This window comes from Columba livia, chromosome 3, assembly GCF_036013475.1.
Source record: "Columba livia isolate bColLiv1 breed racing homer chromosome 3, bColLiv1.pat.W.v2, whole genome shotgun sequence".
Taxonomy (NCBI): domain Eukaryota; kingdom Metazoa; phylum Chordata; class Aves; order Columbiformes; family Columbidae; genus Columba; species Columba livia.
In genome coordinates, this window is record NC_088604.1 from 278,904 (window position 1) to 298,850 (window position 19,947).

A 19,947-nucleotide genomic window follows, 5' to 3' on the forward strand; every position below is an offset into this window, starting at 1 on the left:
GACCCCGTGCAGCAGGGATCTGCTGCGCTGAGCCTGGCTTAGACCCTGTGCAGCAGGGATCTGCTGTGCTTAGCCTGGCTTAGACCCCGTGCAGCAGGGACCTGCTGCGCTGAGCCTGGCTTAGACCCCGTGCAGCAGGACCTGCTGCACTGAGCCTGGCTTAGACCCCGTGCAGCAGGGACCTGCTGTGCTGAGCCTGGCTTAGACCCCGTGCAGCAGGGATCTGCTGTGCTTAGCCTGGCTTAGACCCCGTGCAGCAGGGACCTGCTGTGCTGAGCCTGGCTTAGACCCTGTGCAGCAGGGATCTGCTGTGCTTAGCCTGGCATAGACCCCGTGCAGCAGGGATCTGCTGTGCTGAGCCTGGCTTAGACCCCGTGCAGCAGGGACCTGCTGCACTGAGCCTGGCTTAGACCCTGTGCAGCAGGGACCTGCTGTGCTGAGCCTGGCTTAGACCCCGTGCAGCAGGAGCTGCTGCGCTGAGCCTGGCTTAGACCCCGTGCAGCAGGACCTGCTGCACTGAGCCTGGCTTAGACCCCGTGCAGCAGGGACCTGCTGTGCTGAGCCTGGCTTAGACCCCGTGCAGCAGGAGCTGCTGTGCTGAGCCTGGCTTAGACCCCGTGCAGCAGGAGCTGCTGTGCTGAGCCTGGCTTAGACCCCGTGCAGCAGGAGCTGCTGCCAGCCCAGCGGTGCTGCACGGCTGCTGTGCAGTGCCATGTCCTGCTTTCTCACCCTCTCTGTCCTCACCCCTCCCCTCTCCGTTTCCAGTGGATAACGAGGAAGCTGCTCTTCTGCATGAAGAAGCCACCATGACCATTGAGGAGCTTCTCACACGTTACGGACAAAACTGCAGCAAGAACCTCAAAAGCAAGTCCTCGTCTCCAGCCGGGGAGAGCGCTGCGGAGGGGACAGGCAAGCAGCATGATGGGGAGTCAAATATGAATGGAGAGGCTGAGCCGGGGGAGCTTCCCGACCACAAGGAGCGGAAGAACGGGAAGCCAGACGAAGAGATCACGGGTATTTCCTCCACCTCAGACAAAGCCAGCGCTGGAGGCAACAGCCCTGCTCTGCAGAAGCCTGAACTAGGCAAAGGTGACGAGGCCGTCACCTCTTCTACTGGGGAGGCCGGGCCCTCCTGCTCCTCTTCGGCAAAGCCCCAGCGCACAACCAAATCCAAATTTTTTGAGGACAGTGAGGATGAGTCAGATGAGGTTGAGGAAGAGGAGGAAGACAGTGAGGTAGGAAACAGCGCCGGGGCAGAGCGGCCTTCTGGCCGGCAGAACGCGTTGCTTACTGCGGTACTCGAGCTGCGGGCCTCTGGCTCATCCTAGGGCCGTCCTAGGAGCAGGTTTCCAGGCTGAGACATTGAGACCCATCTCACGGGAGTGTCGGGGGCTGTTCAGATAGCGCTGGAGGAACGCGCCCTCATCTGCGCAGCGGCCGTAGCGCATCGCCCTCGGTCCTGCTGCATGCGCCATCCCTCCATCCACTGTGGCCGCCGAAACCGGCTGCTCTGATGGTGACATCAGGCGTGGGGAGCGTACCAGGTCATCTCGCTCCTGTGGGGTGAATGTCACCTGTCCCCAGGGCGGAGGGACCAGCTGTCTGGGGAGGGCGCTGCACGTGTCCTGTCTGACGCCCCGTGCTCTCTCTTGTTTCTTGTAGGAATGCAGTGAAGATGAGGATGGTTACAGCAGTGAAGAGGCAGAGAATGAAGATGATGAAGATGACACTGAAGAAGCAGAGGAGGATGAGGATGAAGAGGAGGAGATGTTGTTACCAGGCATGGAGGGGAAAGAGGAGGTGCACACCCTGTTCTTGTGTTTGCAGCGTCGTGGAGCCAGGGGCATCGGGGGGCACTCAGCAAGGAGTTGTTTCCGTTGAGATGGGATAAAGCACCTCTTCTGCTCTGAGGCTGCGCGCAGCGGCCGACAGCCCGGCTTTACGCACAGGGCTGAGCGGCGGGGATGGATCTGTGGCGGGTTGGGATCGGGAGAGGTGACCCCAGCGCTGGGGTTCTGGGCCCAGGAGCCGCTGTGGGGTTGGCGTGGGCGGCACCGCGCAGAGCTGAGCTCGCCGGCCCGGGGCTGGGGCTCCTCAGCCCGTGGCGCTGCTGGCAGGCGCTGCAGGGACCCGGTGCTGGCAGAAGGGACCGCGGTTTGCAGGGCGCCCACCTCTGTCTCAGAGGACGCCCTGGCTGGCAGCAAGGCTTCGCTGGAGCTGGGGTGCAGCAGACATGCTGAGCACTGGAGACCCCCGAGCCGCTGGCGCCGTGTGGGGCTGGGACGGCCGCGTTGCCTGGCCCTGGCTCGGGAACACGCTCCGGTGTGTCAGGCTTTTCTCCGAGTTCTGTGTGTGCTCGTGGGAAAAAGGAAAGAGACGCAGCACCTCGGGTTTGGGACGCTGCTGGGGCTGTGGCGACCGCGCTGCTCCCGTATGGCCTGACACGGAGCAGGAGAAAGGAGTCTCACCAAAGCCATTTCTCTCGCAGCCCGGCTCCGACAGTGGGACAACGGCGGTCGTGGCGCTGATCCGGGGCAAGCAGCTGATCGTGGCCAATGCCGGCGACTCCCGCTGCGTGGTGTCGGAAGGCGGCAAAGCTGTCGACATGTCCTATGACCACAAGCCGGAGGATGAGGTGGAGCTGGCCAGGATAAAGAACGCTGGTGGCAAGGTCACCATGGACGGGAGGGTGAACGGCGGCCTCAACCTCTCCAGGGCCATCGGTGAGCAAAGGGGCGAAGCTGGCGCGCCCGGCGGGTGCTCGGGACGTGTGCGGCCAGCGCCTGCCTGCCGCTCCGCTCAGGGACCGGGTTTTGACTGGGCCATGAGTAGAACCTGTTCAGTATCTGGAGCGGTGAGATTTCAGTCAGAAAGCACCTCATACAAACCGTCTCAAACCAGACTGCTGGCTCTTGCACAGGCCTCTTCCCGTGGGGGCTGCGAAGGGCCTTGGGGTGCTGGCTCCCGGGCCCTGCGTTGTGCCCGTGTTCTGAGCCAGCCGTGCCCTTCAGCTGCAGCGCTCTGCGCAGCACCGGCTGCCGTTCCTGCTCGTCTCCTGGTCTCTTGCGAGCGGTGCTGGCGTTACCGGTGGCTCAGGAAACCGGGCATGTCTGTCAGCAGCCAAACACGGTGCTGGTGGCTGCGGCCTGAGCAGGAGACGCGTGGGAGGCATTAAAGATAGTGAATAACACTGAGAACGTGCTGGGAAATACGTGGAGAAGGGAAGGAACTGTCAGCAGCTCAGGGTGTGCCTGGAGAGTACCTGCAGAAATGATCGTTCTGGGTAAAGAGATAAAGACACATTTAGGGCTCAAAGTAGGAGCTTGTTTATCTAGGGAGACACCGGCATTTCCACCTGCTACTTTGCTGTGGCCGCAGAAATCCCTTCCTAGGATGTAATTCCAGCTACAGGTGCTGGTCAGAGCTGTGGCTGGGTTTTCTGCAGTGAGCTTTGGCTGCTGGGGCCTCGGGAAGAGCCGGGCACGGCAGCGGGGTGTGGCCGTTGCTCTGAAACACCCGACCCGGCAGCGCGAGCGCCTGGGTTAGCGCGGCAGAGCGAGGGCCGGGCCGAGCTGCGAACCTGCCCCGAGACGCGGGGCGGCTCGTCCCGCCAGCGCCGCCGGGCGTCCCCACCGGGGCTGCTGGGCCGCGGCGCCCCGGGGTCTGGGAAAGCCGCGCTTGGCTTGGGGCGCAGAGACGCCGAACTGGCAAAGGCACCTCTTGCCTCTTGCACGGTGACAGCGCGTTGGGTTCACCGGGGCCGGTGCCTTGAGCCATGGCGGTTTGCGTGGATCGGCTGTGCGGCAGGAGCGCGGCTCCCGCGCCGCGGGCTCACGCAGAGCCGTGCTCCCCGTCTCCGCTGCAGGCGATCACTTCTACAAGCGCAACAAGAATCTCCCTCCGGAGGAACAGATGATCTCTGCTCTGCCTGACATCAAAGTGCTGACAATAAACGACGACCACGACTTCATGGTCATTGCCTGCGATGGGATCTGGTGAGTCACGCGGGGCGGTTGGGTGTCTGCTCCGGTCGTTCTGCAGAGCCGGGTCCCGGGGAGGCCCGGGGGCCCCGGTGCTGCTCACCCCTGGCGTGACTGCTCCCTTTGCTGCCCGCTGCAGGAACGTGATGAGCAGCCAGGAAGTGGTGGATTTCATCCAGTCTAAGATCACCCAGAAGGACGAGAACGGAGTCCTGAGGCCGCTCTCCTCCATCGTAGAAGAGGTGAGGTCCGGAGCTTCGCCGTCCGTCAGCGTGCAGCGCATCTGCGCCTGGCGCGGCGCCCACCCTGCCCCGCCCCGCCCTGCCCCTGCCCCACCCTGCCCCTGCCCCACCCTGCCCCCCCCACCCTGCCCCGCCCTGTCCCTGCCCCGCCCTGTCCCTGCCCCACCCTGCCTCTGCCCCGCCCTGCCCTCCCCACTCTGCCCCGCCCTGCCCCTGCCCCACCCTGCCTCTGCCCTGCCCTGCCCCCCCCACACTCTGCCCTGCTCTGCTCTGCCCCGCCCTGCTCTGCCCCGCCCTGCTCTGCCCCGCCCTCCGTCGCCGTGTGCTCCACACCGGGGAGTCTGGCAGCACACGGGCTGCGCCGCTGGCTGGAACGGGAGCGGAGGCGGCTCTGAGCTGGGAGCCGGTCCCTCCAGCGCCCTGGCCGGTGCTTCCGGCCCCCGGGCTGCTGTCAGGCCGGGGGAGTTTCTGGCCACGCCCGGAAGGCCAGGGCTGCTGAGGCTGTTCTGTGCCGTGTCTGGCTGTGAGCAGCGTGTGAGCCCAGCCTGCTCTGGCCGCTGCCGGTCACTAGACCGGGCCCAGCGCCTGTGCGCTGTGCTGACCTGTCCGCGCTGTCCCTCCTCAGCTGCTGGATCAGTGCTTGGCTCCAGACACCTCAGGGGACGGCACCGGCTGCGATAACATGACCTGCATCATCATCAGCTTCAAACCCCGTAACACACACCCGCCTGCTGACAGCGGGAAGCGGAAACTGGAGGACACGGCAGCGCCGGCAGCACCAGCAGAAGAGAACGGCGGTGACAGCAGCAAGAAGGCCAAGCTGGAATAGCAGAGCTCGCACGGGGACTTTGCTGTGCGCTCACCAGACTCGTTTCTTAAACATGCTGAACTCAAGACTCCAAAGTCTTGTCCTTTTTTAGCCTTAGCAGAGGCCTTGTTTGTCCATGTCCGGGCGGGGGCGGGGGGCAGGTCTGGTTATGAGGGCATGTCACACGTTCGTGTGTAACCATTCCAGAGGGAGCCGCGGGCAGAGCCGCGGGAGCAGCGAGCGCAGGAGCCCGCGAGCAGCAGGATGTCCCCCCAGTGTCTCCATGTGGTTGTTGCCATTTCTGTGCCTGTGAATTTCTGTTCAGAGGGAAGAACTTTTTCACCGTTGAGGTTTTTTTTAATCTGCACCCGATTATTTAAGGCCCTTTCTGTTCATATTTGTGAAACAATCCGGCTGTGGTGCTGCCGCCACACCTTGTTCTGTTGTACACTTCAATCAGTACTTTTTTCAAACTAAAAGCCCAGAAAATGTAGCTGGTCCCTGGTCCTTGGTTCTTTGCTGGAGCAGTGGGGTGAGGAAGGTGGGATGGGGAGGAGAAGGTCTGCCCCTGGTGTTTGGGGCGCTGTGAGGGATGTGTCTGCAGCTCGGGAGCAGCACCGGCCCCTCTGCAGCGTCGTTGTAGGGCACCGGCCCCTCTGCAGCATTGTTGCTGAGCACCGGCCCCTCTGCAGCACCGTTGCTGAGCACCGGCCCCTCTGCAGCGCCGTTGTAGGGCACCGGCCCCTCTGCAGCATTGTTGCTGAGCACCGGCCCCTCTGCAGCACCGTTGCTGAGCACCGGCCCCTCTGCAGCGTCGTTGTAGGGCACCGGCCCCTCTGCAGCATTGTTGCTGAGCACCGGCCCCTCTGCAGCACCGTTGCTGAGCACCGGCCCCTCTGCAGCATCGTTGTAGGGCACCGGCCCCTCTGCAGCATCGTTGCTGAGCACCGGCCCCTCTGCAGCGCCGTTGCTGAGCACCGGCCCCTCTGCAGCGCCGTTGTAGGGCACCGGCCCCTCTGCAGCATCGTTGCTGAGCACCGGCCCCTCTGCAGCGTTATTGCTGAGCACCGGCCCCTCTGCAGCGTCGTTGCTGAGCACCGGCCCCTCTGCAGCATCGTTGCTGAGCACCGGCCCCTCTGCAGCATTATTGCTGAGCACCGGCCCCTCTGCAGTGCCTGCGGCCTCCGCACTGCCCTGGGGCTGCTCAGGTGAGGACGGTCTGTTCGCACAGAGCAGGAGACGCAGCTCTGGAGGCAGTTGTGTCTGCTGAAGGGATGGGGACCAGTCGAGTCCTGAGCCAATGTGCCTGCTGCGCCCCAAACAGCTGCGCCCTGTCCCCAGAGCGGGACAACAGACAGCTCCTGCCCCGGGACGCTGTAACGCTTGAACAAGGTGCGTGAAGTCCCTGGGCTACAACTGATGGGAACATCGGCGGCTGCCCGTGCTGCTGCCCTGCTCCTCCTGCCCGGTGTGAGCAGCTCGGGTGGTGCGGGTGAGGTTTGCAGGGCCAGGTCACCGGCACAGCCGCCCGCGGCTGCCGCGGGGACGCTGCGTGACGGGGACGCTGCGTGACGGGGACGCCCGTGGCAGCGCCTTGCACCGCGGGTCTCCCCTCCAGACCGGCTCCTGGCCCGGCCCGCACGGCTCCCTCAGCCTCTGCAGCTGGGGCAGCCCGGACAGGGGCATCCCGTGTCCTCCTTGAGCCCTTCCTGCTGCCCCGAGCTCCAGCGCCCTGTGCCGTGGCTCTCCGGTGATTACGTGTGCAGCCCTGACCCGGTTTAGTCCCTGACCACCAAATCTGGGCTCCTGCAGCCACTGTCAGCCACGGTGCTGCAGCAGAGACTCTGAGGAGCCGACGAGTCCCCTGAGCGGCGCTACCCGAGCGAAGCGCCGGGGGAGGATGTGTCCTGCGCAGAGTGAGGTCCGTGTCTCCAGGGCACCTTCCCTTTGTGCCAGGCGGGTTTGCCTCAGGGCGATCCTGAGGGTCCGCCTGGCACCCGGCGCCTCCTCCCCGCTGTGAGCGGGCTGGCCAGGGTGCCCTCGCATTTGAATAAACGGACTAAATTGTCAGAGGAACCAGCAGAATTGTTTTCTCCAGCTGCAGAAGCGTTTGCTCTTTCTGGTCTGTCGGGTCCCCCCGCAGCGCGGTCAGCACAGCACGGCGCGGGGCCGCAGCGAACGCGTCACATGGAGCGCAGCCACGCAGCCGGAGCTGCCGCGTCCCCGGCGCGCGGGGCCGGGCCCCGAGGCTGGTGCTGAACCCCGATCCTGCTCGCTCAGCACCGGCCTGCGGGCCCGCCTGAGGAACGGGCGCCAGCCGCGACCGACTCAGCCCGTTCGGCCGGTTTGCAACCGGGACGCCCCGCGCGGTGCCCCGCGCGCCCGCAGCCCTTGGCGGGAACGGGAAGCGGCTCAGACAGCGCGGGCTGTGCCCTGGGGCCCCGGAGCCGCGGCCGGGGAGCAGGTGGAGCGACGGGGCGGGGAACACGGCTCCGGTGTGACCGTGCCGGCGGCACCGCGGCCCGGCCGCGGGACCGGGGTCAGCACCGCCGGGCCTCGGAACCCCCCGGGGCGCCGCCCCCGGGCCGGGCCGTCCCGCTGCCGGCACCGCCCGGGCCGGGTCGCTCCCCCGAGCGGGCAGCGGAGACCAGAGCGCGGGCGGGACCCGGGCCGTGTGGGGCCCTGCGGCCCCGGTCCCACCGGCGGGTCTCGGTGCGCTCCTCGGTCCGCCGCGTGCCGCTGCCCCGCTCGGCGGGCCGGAGGCGCCGGGCACGGCCAGAACCGCCCCGGCACCGCGCGCCACTCGCCGAGCCGCCCTCGGCCTGGGCCCGGGAGGCTTCTGGAGCCCGGGGCCGCCCGGACACCGGCGCCCCGCCCCCTGCGGCCCCCGGGACCCGCCGCCGGGGCCGCTCCCGCGCCGCGCGGGAAGGGGCGGAGCGCCCGTGCCCCGCCCCGGAACGGCGGTGCCCCCGCCGCGCGCCCCGGCCGCGCGCGCGCCGGACACGGGGACACGGACACGGACACGGACACCGGCGGCGCCGGGAGGGACGCGGGCGGCAGCGGCCCCGCGCGCTTCCGGGCCCGCTCCGCTTCCGGGGCGCCGCGCCCGCTTCCGGCGGCGGGCAGCCCCGCGGCGGCCGGAAGCGGAAGTGCCGGCCGAGGCGGGGCGGCGGGGCCGCCCCGGGCAGGCGGGGGCGGCTGGCGGGCCGCGGGCGGGCGGGCGGCGGGGCCGGGCCGGGGCCCGCCACGATGCCCCGGCGGAAGCAGAGCCACCCGCAGCCGGTGAAGGGTGAGTGCGCGGCGGCGCCGGGGGGCGGCGGCGGCGGCCCGTTCGTGACCCGCGGCGCTCGGTGTGTTGCAGCGGACGCCCGGGACGGCGCCGAGGAGACGGCGGGAGCGGGAGCGGCGCTGGTGCTGCCCGGGGAGCTGCTGCGGGGCCGCGGCCTGGCCTTCCAGAAGGCACCGCCAGGTGCGTGCCCGGGCCCGGGGCAGCGGGGACACGGCCCGGCCGGTGCCGGCCCGCGGGGCTGCCCCGCCCGCAGCCGCCCTCCCGGAGCCCCCGGGCCCGTTCCGCGGGGGAGGCCGCGGCCCCGCAGGGCCCCGCGCCGGCGGCCTGTGCTCGGTACCGGGCCCCGAGCGCTCCCTCCGCCCGGGCGCCGGGCTCGCCGTGCCCCGCGGCTGCTCCGGGACACCCGGGACACGCCGCGGCCGCCACCGGGGTCCCCAGGGCCGCCGCACGGCTCTGCCCAGCGGCCGCTTCTCCCGGTTCCCCCGGACCCCGCTCGGCTGCCCCCGCAGCCGGGACACGTCCCGGGGCCCCGTCCCGCTGCTGCCCCCGGCACCGGCGCGGAGCCGCCCGCAGCCGCTGCTCCCCGGCCCCGCCGCGCCAGCTGCCTCCGGGAGCACCGCTCGGCGGCCAGCGGCGGGTGACGCGGGGCTGTGCGGCAGCCCCGGCTCCCGGTCCCGGCGCCGGGCAGGCGGCTCCGCGCTGGGATGCGCTCTGCGCAGCGGGAACGCCGTCCTGCCCGCTCGGGCACGGGGGTGTCAGCCATACCGGCTGCCTGGTCCTCGCCCCGTGGGCCGCGCTGTCCCCCGGGCAGCCCGGCACGGCCAGGGAACAGCTCCGGGGCTGACGCCGCAGGCTGGGCCGGGGTCCCCTTGCGAGGGCCCTGGCAGGATGCCCGGCTGGCGCCTCACCCGCAGCCCGGGAGCTGCACCCGCCCGGGGGCACAAAGGGGACCCCGGACCCCAGGGACAGCCCAGGGCTTGGGCTGCGTGTCACTGCGCTCTGGCCCGGGCACCAGCCTGGGGACACGTCGGGGGCACAGGCAGGGCAGGGGCTGCTCCTGTCCCCTCCTGGGGCCCGGGGGCCGCAGGATGGCGCCGCAGGTGGCTCTGAGCGCCCGGCCCAGCTCGGCTCCCACAGGCAGCGGCGGGGCTGGGCCGGCCTGTTCGCCGGTGCAACAGGGCTGGTGCTGCGGTGTCCCCAGGGCTGGGGCAGTGGCCCTGAGGGGCCCGGGCAGCCACGCCTCCCGCTCCCCTCCTGCTGCGTGCCCCTGCCAGCCCGGCAGCACCGGGGTGCCGGCCGCCCCCCCGTGCCCCTCACTGCCTGCCCTTTGCAATGCCGGGTCTGGCACAGCCAGCGCAGGGGGAGACGTGGGTTGCCGGGCTGCCCTGAACAGCCCCGGCAGCGGGACCCGGGGCCGGTTGTGGCCCCGAGGCTCCTCACCCGCCGTGCGCACTGGGGGCTCCCGCGGCACCGGGCGCAGCCGCCTGGTCCCTTGGCTGCGGTGCCCCCGTGGCGGAGGCTGCGCCCGCCTGGCCGCGCTGACGCTGTCCCGTCCCGCGTCCTCCCAGCAGACGGCCTGGCGGGGAAGGTGGCCATCCCGGCGTACGCGCTGAGCGACGACGACTGCTCCTCCGGGTACCAGCGCCTGAGCGTGGAGAGCGACCCCGAGGAGGGGGGCGAGCCGGGCCCCGCCGCGCTGCCGTGCCGCCGGTGCGGGCTGCCGCCGGCCGCCAGCCTCGGGCAGAGCTGCCTGCAGTGTGCCGGCGGCGAGGGCGGCCGCGGCCAGCGCATCGTCTACTCCTGCCAGCTCTGCCCCTTCGCCTCCCACTACTCCAGCCACCTCAAGCGCCACATGAAGACGCACAACGGGGAGAAGCCGTTCGCCTGCCCGCAGTGCGCCTACGCCTCGGCACAGCTGGTGAACCTGACGCGGCACCTGCGCACGCACACCGGCGAGAAGCCGTACCGCTGCACGGGCTGCAGCTTCGCCTGCAGCAGCCTGGGCAACCTCAAACGCCACGAGCGCGTCCACAGCCAGGACAAGCCCTTCCAGTGCGCCGCCTGCGACTACCGCTGCAACCAGAGCCGCAACCTGAAGCGGCACATGCTCAGCCACCGCCTGCCCGAGGGCGAGGGCCCGCACCGCGACAAGGACCCAGGTAAAGGGCGCGTGGGTGGGCGCTGCGGGAGAGCCCGTGGTGCGGGGAAAGGGGCAGGGTGTGCATCCCACCATCGGCCTGTGCCCGGCCTGGCGCCCCGTGCCACCGGCCTCCACGGCGCGGGTCCTGTCACCCCCAGCCGGGCCCCTCGCGGAGCTGAGTCCGGCCAGCGCGGTCCCGCTCACGCCCCGTTGCGTCCGTCTGTCCCGCAGAGCCGCTGCTGCCGGAGCTGAGCCTGCACGTGGGCAGCGGCCCCGGCCCCTTCCTGCCCGGCTGCGCCCGGCTGCGCGGCGAGGCGGCGGCCGCGCTGCCCGAGCTGCTCTTCCCCTTCACGTGCCGCATGTGCGGGCTGGTGCTGGACGACGGGTTCGTGCAGGACGAGGGCCTGGCCGAGCAGGTGTGTGGGCGCTGCAGCCTGGCCGTGCTGGGCAGCGAGCCGGGCGCCAGCCCCCGCAAGGGCGGCGGGGACAAGGGCTTCGCCTGCAGCCTCTGCCCCTTCGTCACCCACTACCCCAACCACTTGGCGCGGCACATGAAGACGCACAGCGGGGAGAAGCCGTTCGTCTGCCCGCTCTGCCCCTACGCCTCCGCGCACCTCGACAACCTGAAGCGGCACCAGCGGGTGCACACGGGCGAGAAGCCCTACAAGTGCCAGCTCTGCGACTACGCCTGCGGCAACCTGGCCAACCTCAAGCGCCACGGACGCATCCACTCGGGCGACAAGCCCTTCCAGTGCAGCCTCTGCAGCTACAGCTGCAACCAGAGCATGAACCTGAAGCGGCACATGCTGCGGCACACGGGCGAGAAGCCCTTCCAGTGCCGGTATTGCTCCTACACCACCGGCCACTGGGACAACTACAAGCGCCACCAGAAGATCCACGGCCACGCAGCCGAGAGCTGGGTGAGCCCACGCGACGTCAAACCGCTCCTGGCGCCTCCGGCCGTGGGCACAGCCCTGCCCTGAGCAGCACTTACCGGTGGGGGCCCATCCTGCCCTCCCCGGGGGAGGGAGGGGCGCGGGGCTGCCGTGCGCGGGGGGGCTCCCGCAGCCCCATCCTGCCCCGCAGGGCCAACCCACAGCCAGGGCCTGCGGTGCCCGGTGCGGTCCCTGCCCCGGCGGGGGGGCTGTGTCCCCACACCCCGGGGACGGTCCCTGACTGCCCGAGCCTTCCTCTGCCGGGCGGCAGGGGACAGGACTGGTTCCACGGCTGCTGCCATGCCAGTCGGTGTAATTTATATTGTGTATAAAAGCATTAAACAGTCCGTTTTGTTATCTGCGATTCTCCACGGTGCCCTTGTTCTGCTTCAGGAGGCCAGCGTGGGGCTGGCGAGGCGCAGGCGGGGGCAGCGGCCGCCCCCAAAGAGAGCGCGGTACCAATCAGGATCCATTTTAATCATCATCGCAGTGTGTAAACATCGGTTACTGTCCGTTAACGCTCCGGTGGGTCTGAGCAGCAGCAGATACGTGGTTACAAGCTGAGATTACACTGGAGCCTACGAGCGGGTTAGAGGGGGCTCTGCGCCGAGCGCCCCGGAGACAGCGACTGCACCACCTCGAGCAGAGACCTAAACGCTAATTTGGCATTACGGAGCCCCTGAGGGCTCGGTGCCACCGGGCCGATGCCACCGAGCGCCGCCCCAGCCACCTGGGGCAGCGGGGGAGGGGACCGCTCTGTCCCAGGCCCCGCGGTGCTGCGCCAGGGCCAGGCCTGGGGCCACCCGGGAACGAGCCTCCTCCCCGCCGGAGCCAGCGGCGGGACGTGGCCGTGTCCCCCGGGCAGCGGGACGTGTCTGTCCACGCGGGGGCCGGGGAGGGGGCGGAGGAGCAGGTGAGAGGCACGTTGATTGCAACCTGTGTGCAGGTCGTACATTCCTCAGCGAGGGCCCGGCCGGTGCCGTCCTGGGACGGGGCGCTACAGATCTTCATCGCCAATGCCCTCAAAAGCGTAGTTGCCGTGGAAGTCGTTAGCGCCCACGTCGCTGGCAGAGCTGCAGTGGCTGATCCCGCGCAGGCTGACGGAGGTGAGCTTGCTCTGAGGGGAGGGCGGGGGTCAGGGAGGGCCCCGCTCCCCCCGTCCGGGTGACAGCGCCGTGTGCGCTCACCACTCACCGAGAGTTTGGCCATCGGCTCCCGGGAGGCGTCGGGCGAGTCCTGCAGGGACAGCACGGCCAGACGGCAGGACGCGGTCAGACAGCCGGACGCTGCCCAGCCTGCCCCCCGCCGGCCGTCTCCCTGCCCTTGGCCACCGCTCACCCCCTGGGATGGGGCCACCAGCCCTTCCCTGCCCCGTGTCCCGCTCCCGGGGGCAGGTCCGGTGCCCCGTTCTCCCCCAGGGCCGTGGCAGCGGGGGCACCGCAGCCCCGCCGGGGGACAGAGGCACCTCCGGGACGGCGGGCTCCGGTACCGACACACCGCGAAGCCGGTGGCCGCGCTGCCCCCCCCACGCGCAGGGCCCCGCTCACCAGCAGCGGCGGCGACTTCACGGCCTGCTGGCTGTCCGAGCGCCGCAGGGCCCCGTTCGCCCGCCGGCGGAACATCTGCAGCGAGGAGCGGGGCTCAGCGCGGGGACCCGCGGGGCCCCGGGGGACCCTCCAGCCGGGCCCAGCGAGACCCTGGGGAGCCGTGCAGACAGGACGAGACCCCAGCCCGGAGACACCCCGGCCCAGCCCTCACCTTGCGGATGCTGCCCCCAGACTTCTTCACCATCAGCTCGTCCACCATGGACTGCAGGCAGATGCTCAGCATGATGGCCTGCACGGGACAGCTGTCAGTTCCGCGCCCCCCACGAGCTCCCCGACACCCCACGCCGATGCACACACCGCCGAGCCCCCGTCCTCATCCCGGGCCCGGCACCAGGCAGCCCTACCTGCGGGCTGGTGATGGTGACCCACTGCAGCCGGTCCTTGCTCATCAGATACTCAAAAGCCAACTCCAGCTTCACCTCAGACTTGCCTGGGCTGCTCCCCGAGGGACCGTTGCTCATTGGCACCTGCGGGGACGCGCACTGAACCCGGGGGCGCCGGTGGGAGGGAAAGCAGCCGGTGTCCCCGCGGACAGCCCGGCCGGGCGCTGGGCACCCTGCCAGCTCACCCCAGCCTGCACCTCCCTCCGGTGCCCCCGCGGCAGCGAGCCCTCGGCCCCAAAACACAACCCGGACGCTCCCCAGGCCAGCCGGGCTGGCAGCAGAGCCGGCGCCTTCCACAGGGACAGCTGGCTCCCAACAGAGCCCCCCGGCTCCCCGGGCAGGTGACACTCACCGAGGACGTGACCCTCCAGCACCGCATGCGCGTCACCTTGAAGCTGCCCTCCTTGATCTGCTCGTTCGGCAGCCGCACTTGGAAGTTGAGCTCGTTGTTGCCGGCGCTGACGACGACGTGGCATCCCTTCTCGGGGAAGTCGGTGACGCAGGGGTCGAACTTGAGATAGCCGTAGTACTTGAGGGTCTGCGCCAGGCGGATGAACTGCGGGCACAGCCGGGGGGCTCAGTCGGGGACCGGCAGCCAGGGCGGCACCAGCTGCTCCCCCGGGAGCCGTGCCCGCCGTGCTGGGACCGCGCCGCCACCGCATCCTGCCCTCCCTACCTCCTTCTTGGAGACCTTTTCCTGCAGGGACTTCAGCTGACGGTGCTGGTCCTTGTTGACGAGGATCCACCCGTGCTCGATGTCTGACACCGTCTACGAGCAGCAGCGGGGGTGAGCAGCCGGGTCCGGAGCCCCCGCGCAGCCGCGCTGGGGAGCGCTGCCCCCCGCCCAGGCCGCTCCGACCCTCACCTGCACGTACAGCAAGTTCAACCCCACGCGGTGCTCCATTACGTCGTCATCGTAAGAGGAGTCCCAGTAGCTGCAAGGGAACCACACGCGTCAGCCTGTTCCCCAGCTCCCAGCAGCAACGGGGAGAAACCCCCCATGCTGGGACGAGGCGCTGGGCTGGCTCTGGCCAGCTCACCCGGTAGCCACCAGTCACCATGTCCCACTGCCCTCTGGAGCAGGAAGGGCCGGGCTGGGAAACGGGGCAGCAGGGTCCCCCGGCTCACAGCCAGGGAGGTCCTGGGGGCCAGAGCACCCGCGGGCAGCAGTGGCAGGCAGGGGCTCCTCTGCAGAGCGGGGACCCCCGGAGCCGCCCCGGCCCTGCCGCTCACCTCTTGCGCAGGATGATCCGGAACTCGGGGTCGCGCAGGCTGGTGACGGACACGTACGGCAGCTCAAACTCCTGCAGCTTCCGCACGACTGCGGGGACACGGCAGCTCGGCAGCGGCTCGGGGCAGCGGGAGCCCCCGCGCCGGGGACCCCAAGATCCCAGGGCATGACACCCGGTCCCAGCGCAGCCCTCGCACCGGGACAAGGCACCGCGGTCCCCCGCGTCCCAGCGCAGCCCGTGGGGCTGCCCCGCCGCTCCACTCACAGGAGAAAGCTCCGTCCTTGGCCTGTCGCACCAGGAAGAGGCTGAAGTAGCCGATCAGCTCATCCGGCAGATCCAGCTTGGAGGCCACGGCCTGGGATGAGAGCAGGAGGTCACGGCTTCCCGCAGAGTCAGCACTTCCGCATCCCGGCCCCGCGCGGAGCCAGCCCGTGCGTGTCGGGGGCTCCCGCAGCAGGACGGCAGCGCCGCGGCCGCGGGGCCCGGGAGGGGACGCGCGGGACGGGGGGATCGCTGCCCCATGGAACAGCTGGGGGCCTCTGGGCATCGACGTGGGCGCAGAGAGGGGCAGGGGCACGCCAGCACACCCCCCGCGGCTCCGCTGCCCCTCAGCCCGAGACAGGCAGAGGGTGCCGGGCCGGGGACTCCTCACGTATGGGGGACCACGGAACACGCGGGAGGAGCTGGGCCTGCCCAGCACCAGAGCCTGGGCACCTCGAGGACGTCCTCTGTCTGGTCCGAAGTGAGGATGGTGACCTTGACCTTCTGGCCGTTGGAGAGCAGCACCTCCAGCATCACCTCCTCTGTGGGGATCTGCTGCGTCTCCTGTGGAGGAGCAGGGTCAGCGCTGGCCCCTCCATCACCAGCCGCCCCCGCGCCGCTCAGACCCCCGGCAGCCCCGGCACTGACCCCCACACCGCTCTGACCCCCCGCACTGACCCCCACACCGCTCAGACCCCCAGAAGTGACCCCCACACCGCTCTGACCCCCCGCACTGACCCCCACACCGCTCTGACCCCCCGCACTGACCCCCACACCGCTCAGACCCCCAGAAGTGACCCCCACACCGCTCTGACCCCCCGCACTGACCCCCACACCGCTCTGACCCCCCGCACTGACCCCCACACCGCTCAGACCCCCAGAAGTGACCCCCACACCGCTCTGACCCCCCGCACTGACCCCCACACCGCTCAGACCCCCGGCACTGACCCCCACACCGCTCTGACCCCCCGCACTGACCCCCACGCCGCTCTGACCCCCCGCACTGACCCCCACGCCGCTCTGACCCCCCGCACTGACCCCCACGCCGCTCTGACCCCCCGCACTGACCCCCACACCACTCTGACCCCCCGCACTGACCCCCACACCGCTCTGACCCCCCGCACTGACCCCCACGCCGCTCTGACCCCCCGCACTGACCCCCACGCCGCTCTGACCCCCCGCACTGACCCCCACACCGCTCAGACCCCCGCAGCCCCACACCGCTCTGACCCCCCGCAGCCCCACACCTGCTGGGCCTTGCGCAAGAAGCTGTTGAAGGTCTCGCTGGCTCCCAGCGCCGGGTCCTGCCGCACTGGGGGACGACAGCGAGGAGCCGGTGTTACGTGTGGAGGAGCAGGGACCCACGGCAGTGCCCGTCCGCCCCGCGGCCCCTCGGCTTGCACACAGGCCCAGCACGTGCTGCACGCAGGACACGCACGGGGCAGAAGCACCGGCAGGTCCCACCTCTGCTGGCACGGGGACCCAGGAGCAGCCCTGGTGGCACCGCTGCTGCCTGGCTGACACCCAGGAACAAGGCTGGGGGAGCCAGACGGGCCGCGGCGAACGGAGGGGTGCGGGGAGGAGGACCGGGGCAGCACCCCGCGCACCGTGAGCCGTGCGCAGGGCAGAGCCGGCTTACCCGCCTGCATGTACTTCTCCAGCTGCTCCCGCCGCTGCTCGACCTCTGCCGGGGTGAGCGTGAAGATCTTCTTTGGGGGGAAGGCGGGGACCACGTTGGCGCCATACTCCTTCCTCAGCTGGGAACAGAGCAGAGCGCTGCGAGAGTGTCCGGGGCCCGGCGGCTGCTCTGACCCCCACCCCAGCGCATTTCCAGGGCTCTGCCAAGGGGAGCGAGAGCTGGACGCCGCTCCTCATCCAAACGGGCAGCCGGCAGCTGCACAAACCGAGCCAGAGGCTGCACAGCAGGAGAGGCGGCGGCGCCCCAGCAGCGCCACGGGCCGCACTGGCAGCGCACACAGCCATCCCGCGGTGTCCCAGCAGTGCCACGGGCCGCTCTGGCAGCGCACACAGCCATCCTGCGGTGTCCCGGCAGTGCCACGGGCCGCTCTGGCAGTGCACACAGCCATCCTGCGGTGTCCCAGCAGCACCACGGGCCGCTCTGGCAGCGCACACAGCCATCCTGCGGTGTCCCGGCAGTGCCATGGGCCGCACTGGCAGTGCACACAGCCATCCTGCGGTGTCCCAGCAGCACCACGGGCCGCTCTGGCAGCGCACACAGCCATCCTGCGGTGTCCCGGCAGTGCCACGGGCCGCTCTGGCAGCGCACACAGCCATCCTGCGGTGTCCCAGCAGTGCCACGGGCCGCTCTGGCAGTGCACACAGCCATCCTGCGGTGTCCCGGCAGTGCCACGGGCCGCTCTGGCAGCGCACACAGCCATCCTGCGGTGTCCCGGCAGTGCCATGGGCCGCTCTGGCAGCGCGCACAGCCATCCTGCGGTGTCCCGGCAGTGCCATGGGCCGCACTGGCAGTGCACACAGCCATCCTGCGGTGTCCCGGCAGTGCCATGGGCCGCGCTGGCAGTGCACACAGCCATCCTGCGGTGTCCCGGCAGTGCCATGGGCCGCTCTGGCAGTGCACACAGCCATCCTGCGGTGTCCCGGCAGTGCCACGGGCCGCTCTGGCAGTGCACACAGCCATCCTGCGGTGTCCCGGCAGTGCCATGGGCCGCGCTGGCAGTGCACACAGCCATCCTGCGGTGTCCCGGCAGTGCCATGGGCCGCTCTGGCAGTGCACACAGCCATCCTGCGGTGTCCCGGCAGCGCCACGGGCCGCTCTGGCAGTGCACACAGCCATCCTGCGGTGTCCCGGCAGTGCCATGGGCCGCACTGGCAGTGCACACAGCCATCCTGCGGTGTCCCGGCAGTGCCACGGGCCGCTCTGGCAGTGCACACAGCCATCCTGCGGTGTCCCGGCAGTGCCATGGGCCGCTCTGGCAGCGCGCACAGCCATCCTGCGGTGCCCCGGCAGCCCTGACGGCAGCCCCGGCGGCAGCCCGGCACGCGGCCGGCCCTACCTGCTCGTGCAGCCCCAGGAGCTGGCTGTAGCGCACCCGGCAGTGCAGCACCCCGTTCACGTGGATGTTGTAGGCCTGCGGGGAGAGACGGCGCTCGCATCCCGGCACCCCAGCCTGGCCGGGGCACATGGGCCACCCCGAGGAGCCCCCGCACGGCCCAGCACGCCCCCAGGGCCCCGCCGAGGAGGGGAAAAGGCACCCCCAGCCCTCCCCTCCCATGAACACAGTTCAGCATCTGCCCCAGGACACACTGGGACCCTCCCGCCTGCTGCGTGCCCCGAGCCCGGCTGGGCACGGCCGCGGGAGCCCCGTTTGCCCCGCAGACACCGGCAGCGCGGCTCTGGCAGCAGCCGCCTGGCACACAGCTCGGCAGCGTTCCCTTGCACACGGGGCCCCCTCCAGCCCTGGGGCAGCACCCCACGCACCCCACGCGGCAGCAGCCCCAGCACGGCCAGGACCAGCAGGAGCTGCTGCCAGCCGCCAAGTGCCACGAGAGCTGGACCAAACACCCAGGACGCGCACAGATAAGAACAACAACGTGCTGACGGGTTTCCGTTTGCTGCTCCTCTGAAAACACGTCAGCTCAGCGGATACGGTAAAACTGCTCAGGGAGTACCAGCGCATCCAAGGGACGTGTCCGACGGACACCTGCAGCTGCCCTGCCACGGGGACGCTGCGGAGCCAAGCTGAGGCCCTGGGGACACGGGTGTCCCCAGGTTAGACAAGGACACCCGCTCCGGCTGCAGGGGTCCCCAGGGGCTGGGCCCCGGCTGCTGCCCAGGGACCCAGCGGAGGCCCAGGACACCGGGACAGACGCTGGGTGGCCCAGGCAGCGCTCGTGCCCACGCGGGCAGGGCTCTCACAGGGTCAGCAGCTCCTGCCCAGGGCCGGGGCTGCGAATGAGCTCTGCCGTGACACTGGGGACAAGATCTTCCCCCAGCCAAGGAGCCACCGCAGCACCTGGGGACAAAGTGCAGGGGGAGGCACGGGGCTGAACAGGCCTGGGGCGCAGCTTGCTCCTCCGGCCCCTGTGTGACCAGCAGGTCCCTCCGCAGCGCTTCCCGCAGCTCCCGCGGCAGCCGCGTCCCAGCGCGTCAGCTCGTCCTGGCCGGGCAGGAGCTCCCCGGCGCAGGGGCTCGGCCCGGGGGGCGGACGAGCTGTGCTGCTGCAGCCCACGCGGGGACACGGGGAGCGGAGGGAGCGCGGGGCTGGACACGCAGCCACAGCGGCCCCGCGGGATCCCGGCCCCGCCCGCTCGCCGTTCCCGGGCGCCCGGCCCCGCTCCCGGAGGCGCTGCCCGGCCCGCGGCGCTCACGGCGCTCCCAGCAAAACAGGAAGCGGGGCCGGCGGGGCCGGGACGAGCCGGGGCCGGGACGAGCCGGGGCCGGGATGAGCCGGGGCCCGGGGCCGGGACGGGCCCTGCCCGCAGCGCCCCGGCGCAGGGCACGGTCGGGCCGCTATGACCCGCAGCCCATGAGCTCCCGAGCCCGCCAAGCCCGGCCCGATCCTCCCGGCCCCGGGGCGCAGGGGCGGCCCGACGTCCGCCCGGCCCGGGAGCGGGGCCGGCGGGGGATGGCGGGCGGGACTGCGCCCCTCGCCCGGCCCGGCCCGCACGGGGCTCCCGCTGCCACACCGGGCGGGGGGGAGCGGACCCGGAGCAGGCCCCGCCGGGCGCTGCCGCGAACCGCCGGACAGCTCCGCTCCGCGCCGGCCCCGCTCACCACGTAGGCGGCGCCGCCGTCGCCGGCGCGGGTCTCGGTCTCGGGGATGGAGAAGTGCATGGCGGGGCCGGTACCGGGCGGGTCGTGCACCCGCTACCTGCCGTGCGCCGCCATCTCGGGCCGGGCGCTCCCCGCTCCGCCCCGCGGGGCCCCCGCGATGGCGCGGCCGGCGGAACCGCCCGCCGGGGCCGGCCCGGCCGCCCGCCCCGCCCCGCCCCGGCGCTGCCCGGCCCCCGGCGGGGCCCGGCCGTCCCGCCGACCCCCGGGGCAGCGCCGTGCCCGGTGCGGACCCCCGCCCGCCCCGCCGTGCCGCC

The 19,947-nt window shown here is 70.9% G+C and overlaps 3 protein-coding genes across 5 annotated transcripts in view; 2 read left to right on the plus strand and 1 right to left on the minus strand.

Moving 5' to 3' along the window:
* PPM1G (protein phosphatase, Mg2+/Mn2+ dependent 1G) overlaps positions 1-5,523 on the plus strand; it is a 29,218-nt gene extending 23,695 nt beyond the window's left edge. For both annotated transcript variants that reach the window (XM_065055347.1, XM_065055348.1), the window contains exons 5-10: positions 766-1,235; positions 1,663-1,800; positions 2,489-2,723; positions 3,866-3,995; positions 4,120-4,222; positions 4,848-5,523. In XM_065055347.1, the coding sequence (XP_064911419.1) occupies positions 766-1,235; positions 1,663-1,800; positions 2,489-2,723; positions 3,866-3,995; positions 4,120-4,222; positions 4,848-5,051 (1,280 nt within the window). In that variant the 3' untranslated portion in view covers positions 5,052-5,523. The remainder of the gene's footprint in view (positions 1-765; positions 1,236-1,662; positions 1,801-2,488; positions 2,724-3,865; positions 3,996-4,119; positions 4,223-4,847) is intronic.
* Positions 5,524-8,279: 2,756 nt separating this feature from the next.
* ZNF513 (zinc finger protein 513) lies at positions 8,280-11,751 on the plus strand. The gene is made up of 3 exons (XM_065055346.1): positions 8,280-8,499; positions 9,888-10,478; positions 10,691-11,751. The coding sequence occupies exons 1-3, from the start codon at positions 8,280-8,282 to the stop codon at positions 11,440-11,442; spliced, it is 1,563 nt and encodes a 520-aa protein (XP_064911418.1). The 3' UTR covers positions 11,443-11,751.
* Positions 11,752-11,850: 99 nt separating this feature from the next.
* Positions 11,851-19,860, minus strand: SNX17 (sorting nexin 17). 2 transcript variants are annotated; one of them, XM_065055349.1, is made up of 15 exons: positions 19,634-19,860; positions 17,913-17,987; positions 16,517-16,634; positions 16,125-16,189; positions 15,331-15,441; positions 14,881-14,971; positions 14,618-14,705; positions 14,250-14,319; positions 14,061-14,153; positions 13,737-13,940; positions 13,346-13,468; positions 13,153-13,230; positions 12,942-13,016; positions 12,589-12,630; positions 11,851-12,511 (listed from the first exon to the last, which is right to left on the minus strand). In XM_065055349.1, the coding sequence occupies exons 1-15, from the start codon at positions 19,691-19,693 to the stop codon at positions 12,392-12,394; spliced, it is 1,413 nt and encodes a 470-aa protein (XP_064911421.1). In that variant the 5' UTR covers positions 19,694-19,860; the 3' UTR covers positions 11,851-12,391. The 2 variants fall into 2 exon arrangements, with proteins under 2 accessions (XP_064911421.1, XP_064911422.1); XM_065055350.1 differs by lacking the exon at positions 12,942-13,016.
* Positions 19,861-19,947: the final 87 nt, after the last annotated feature.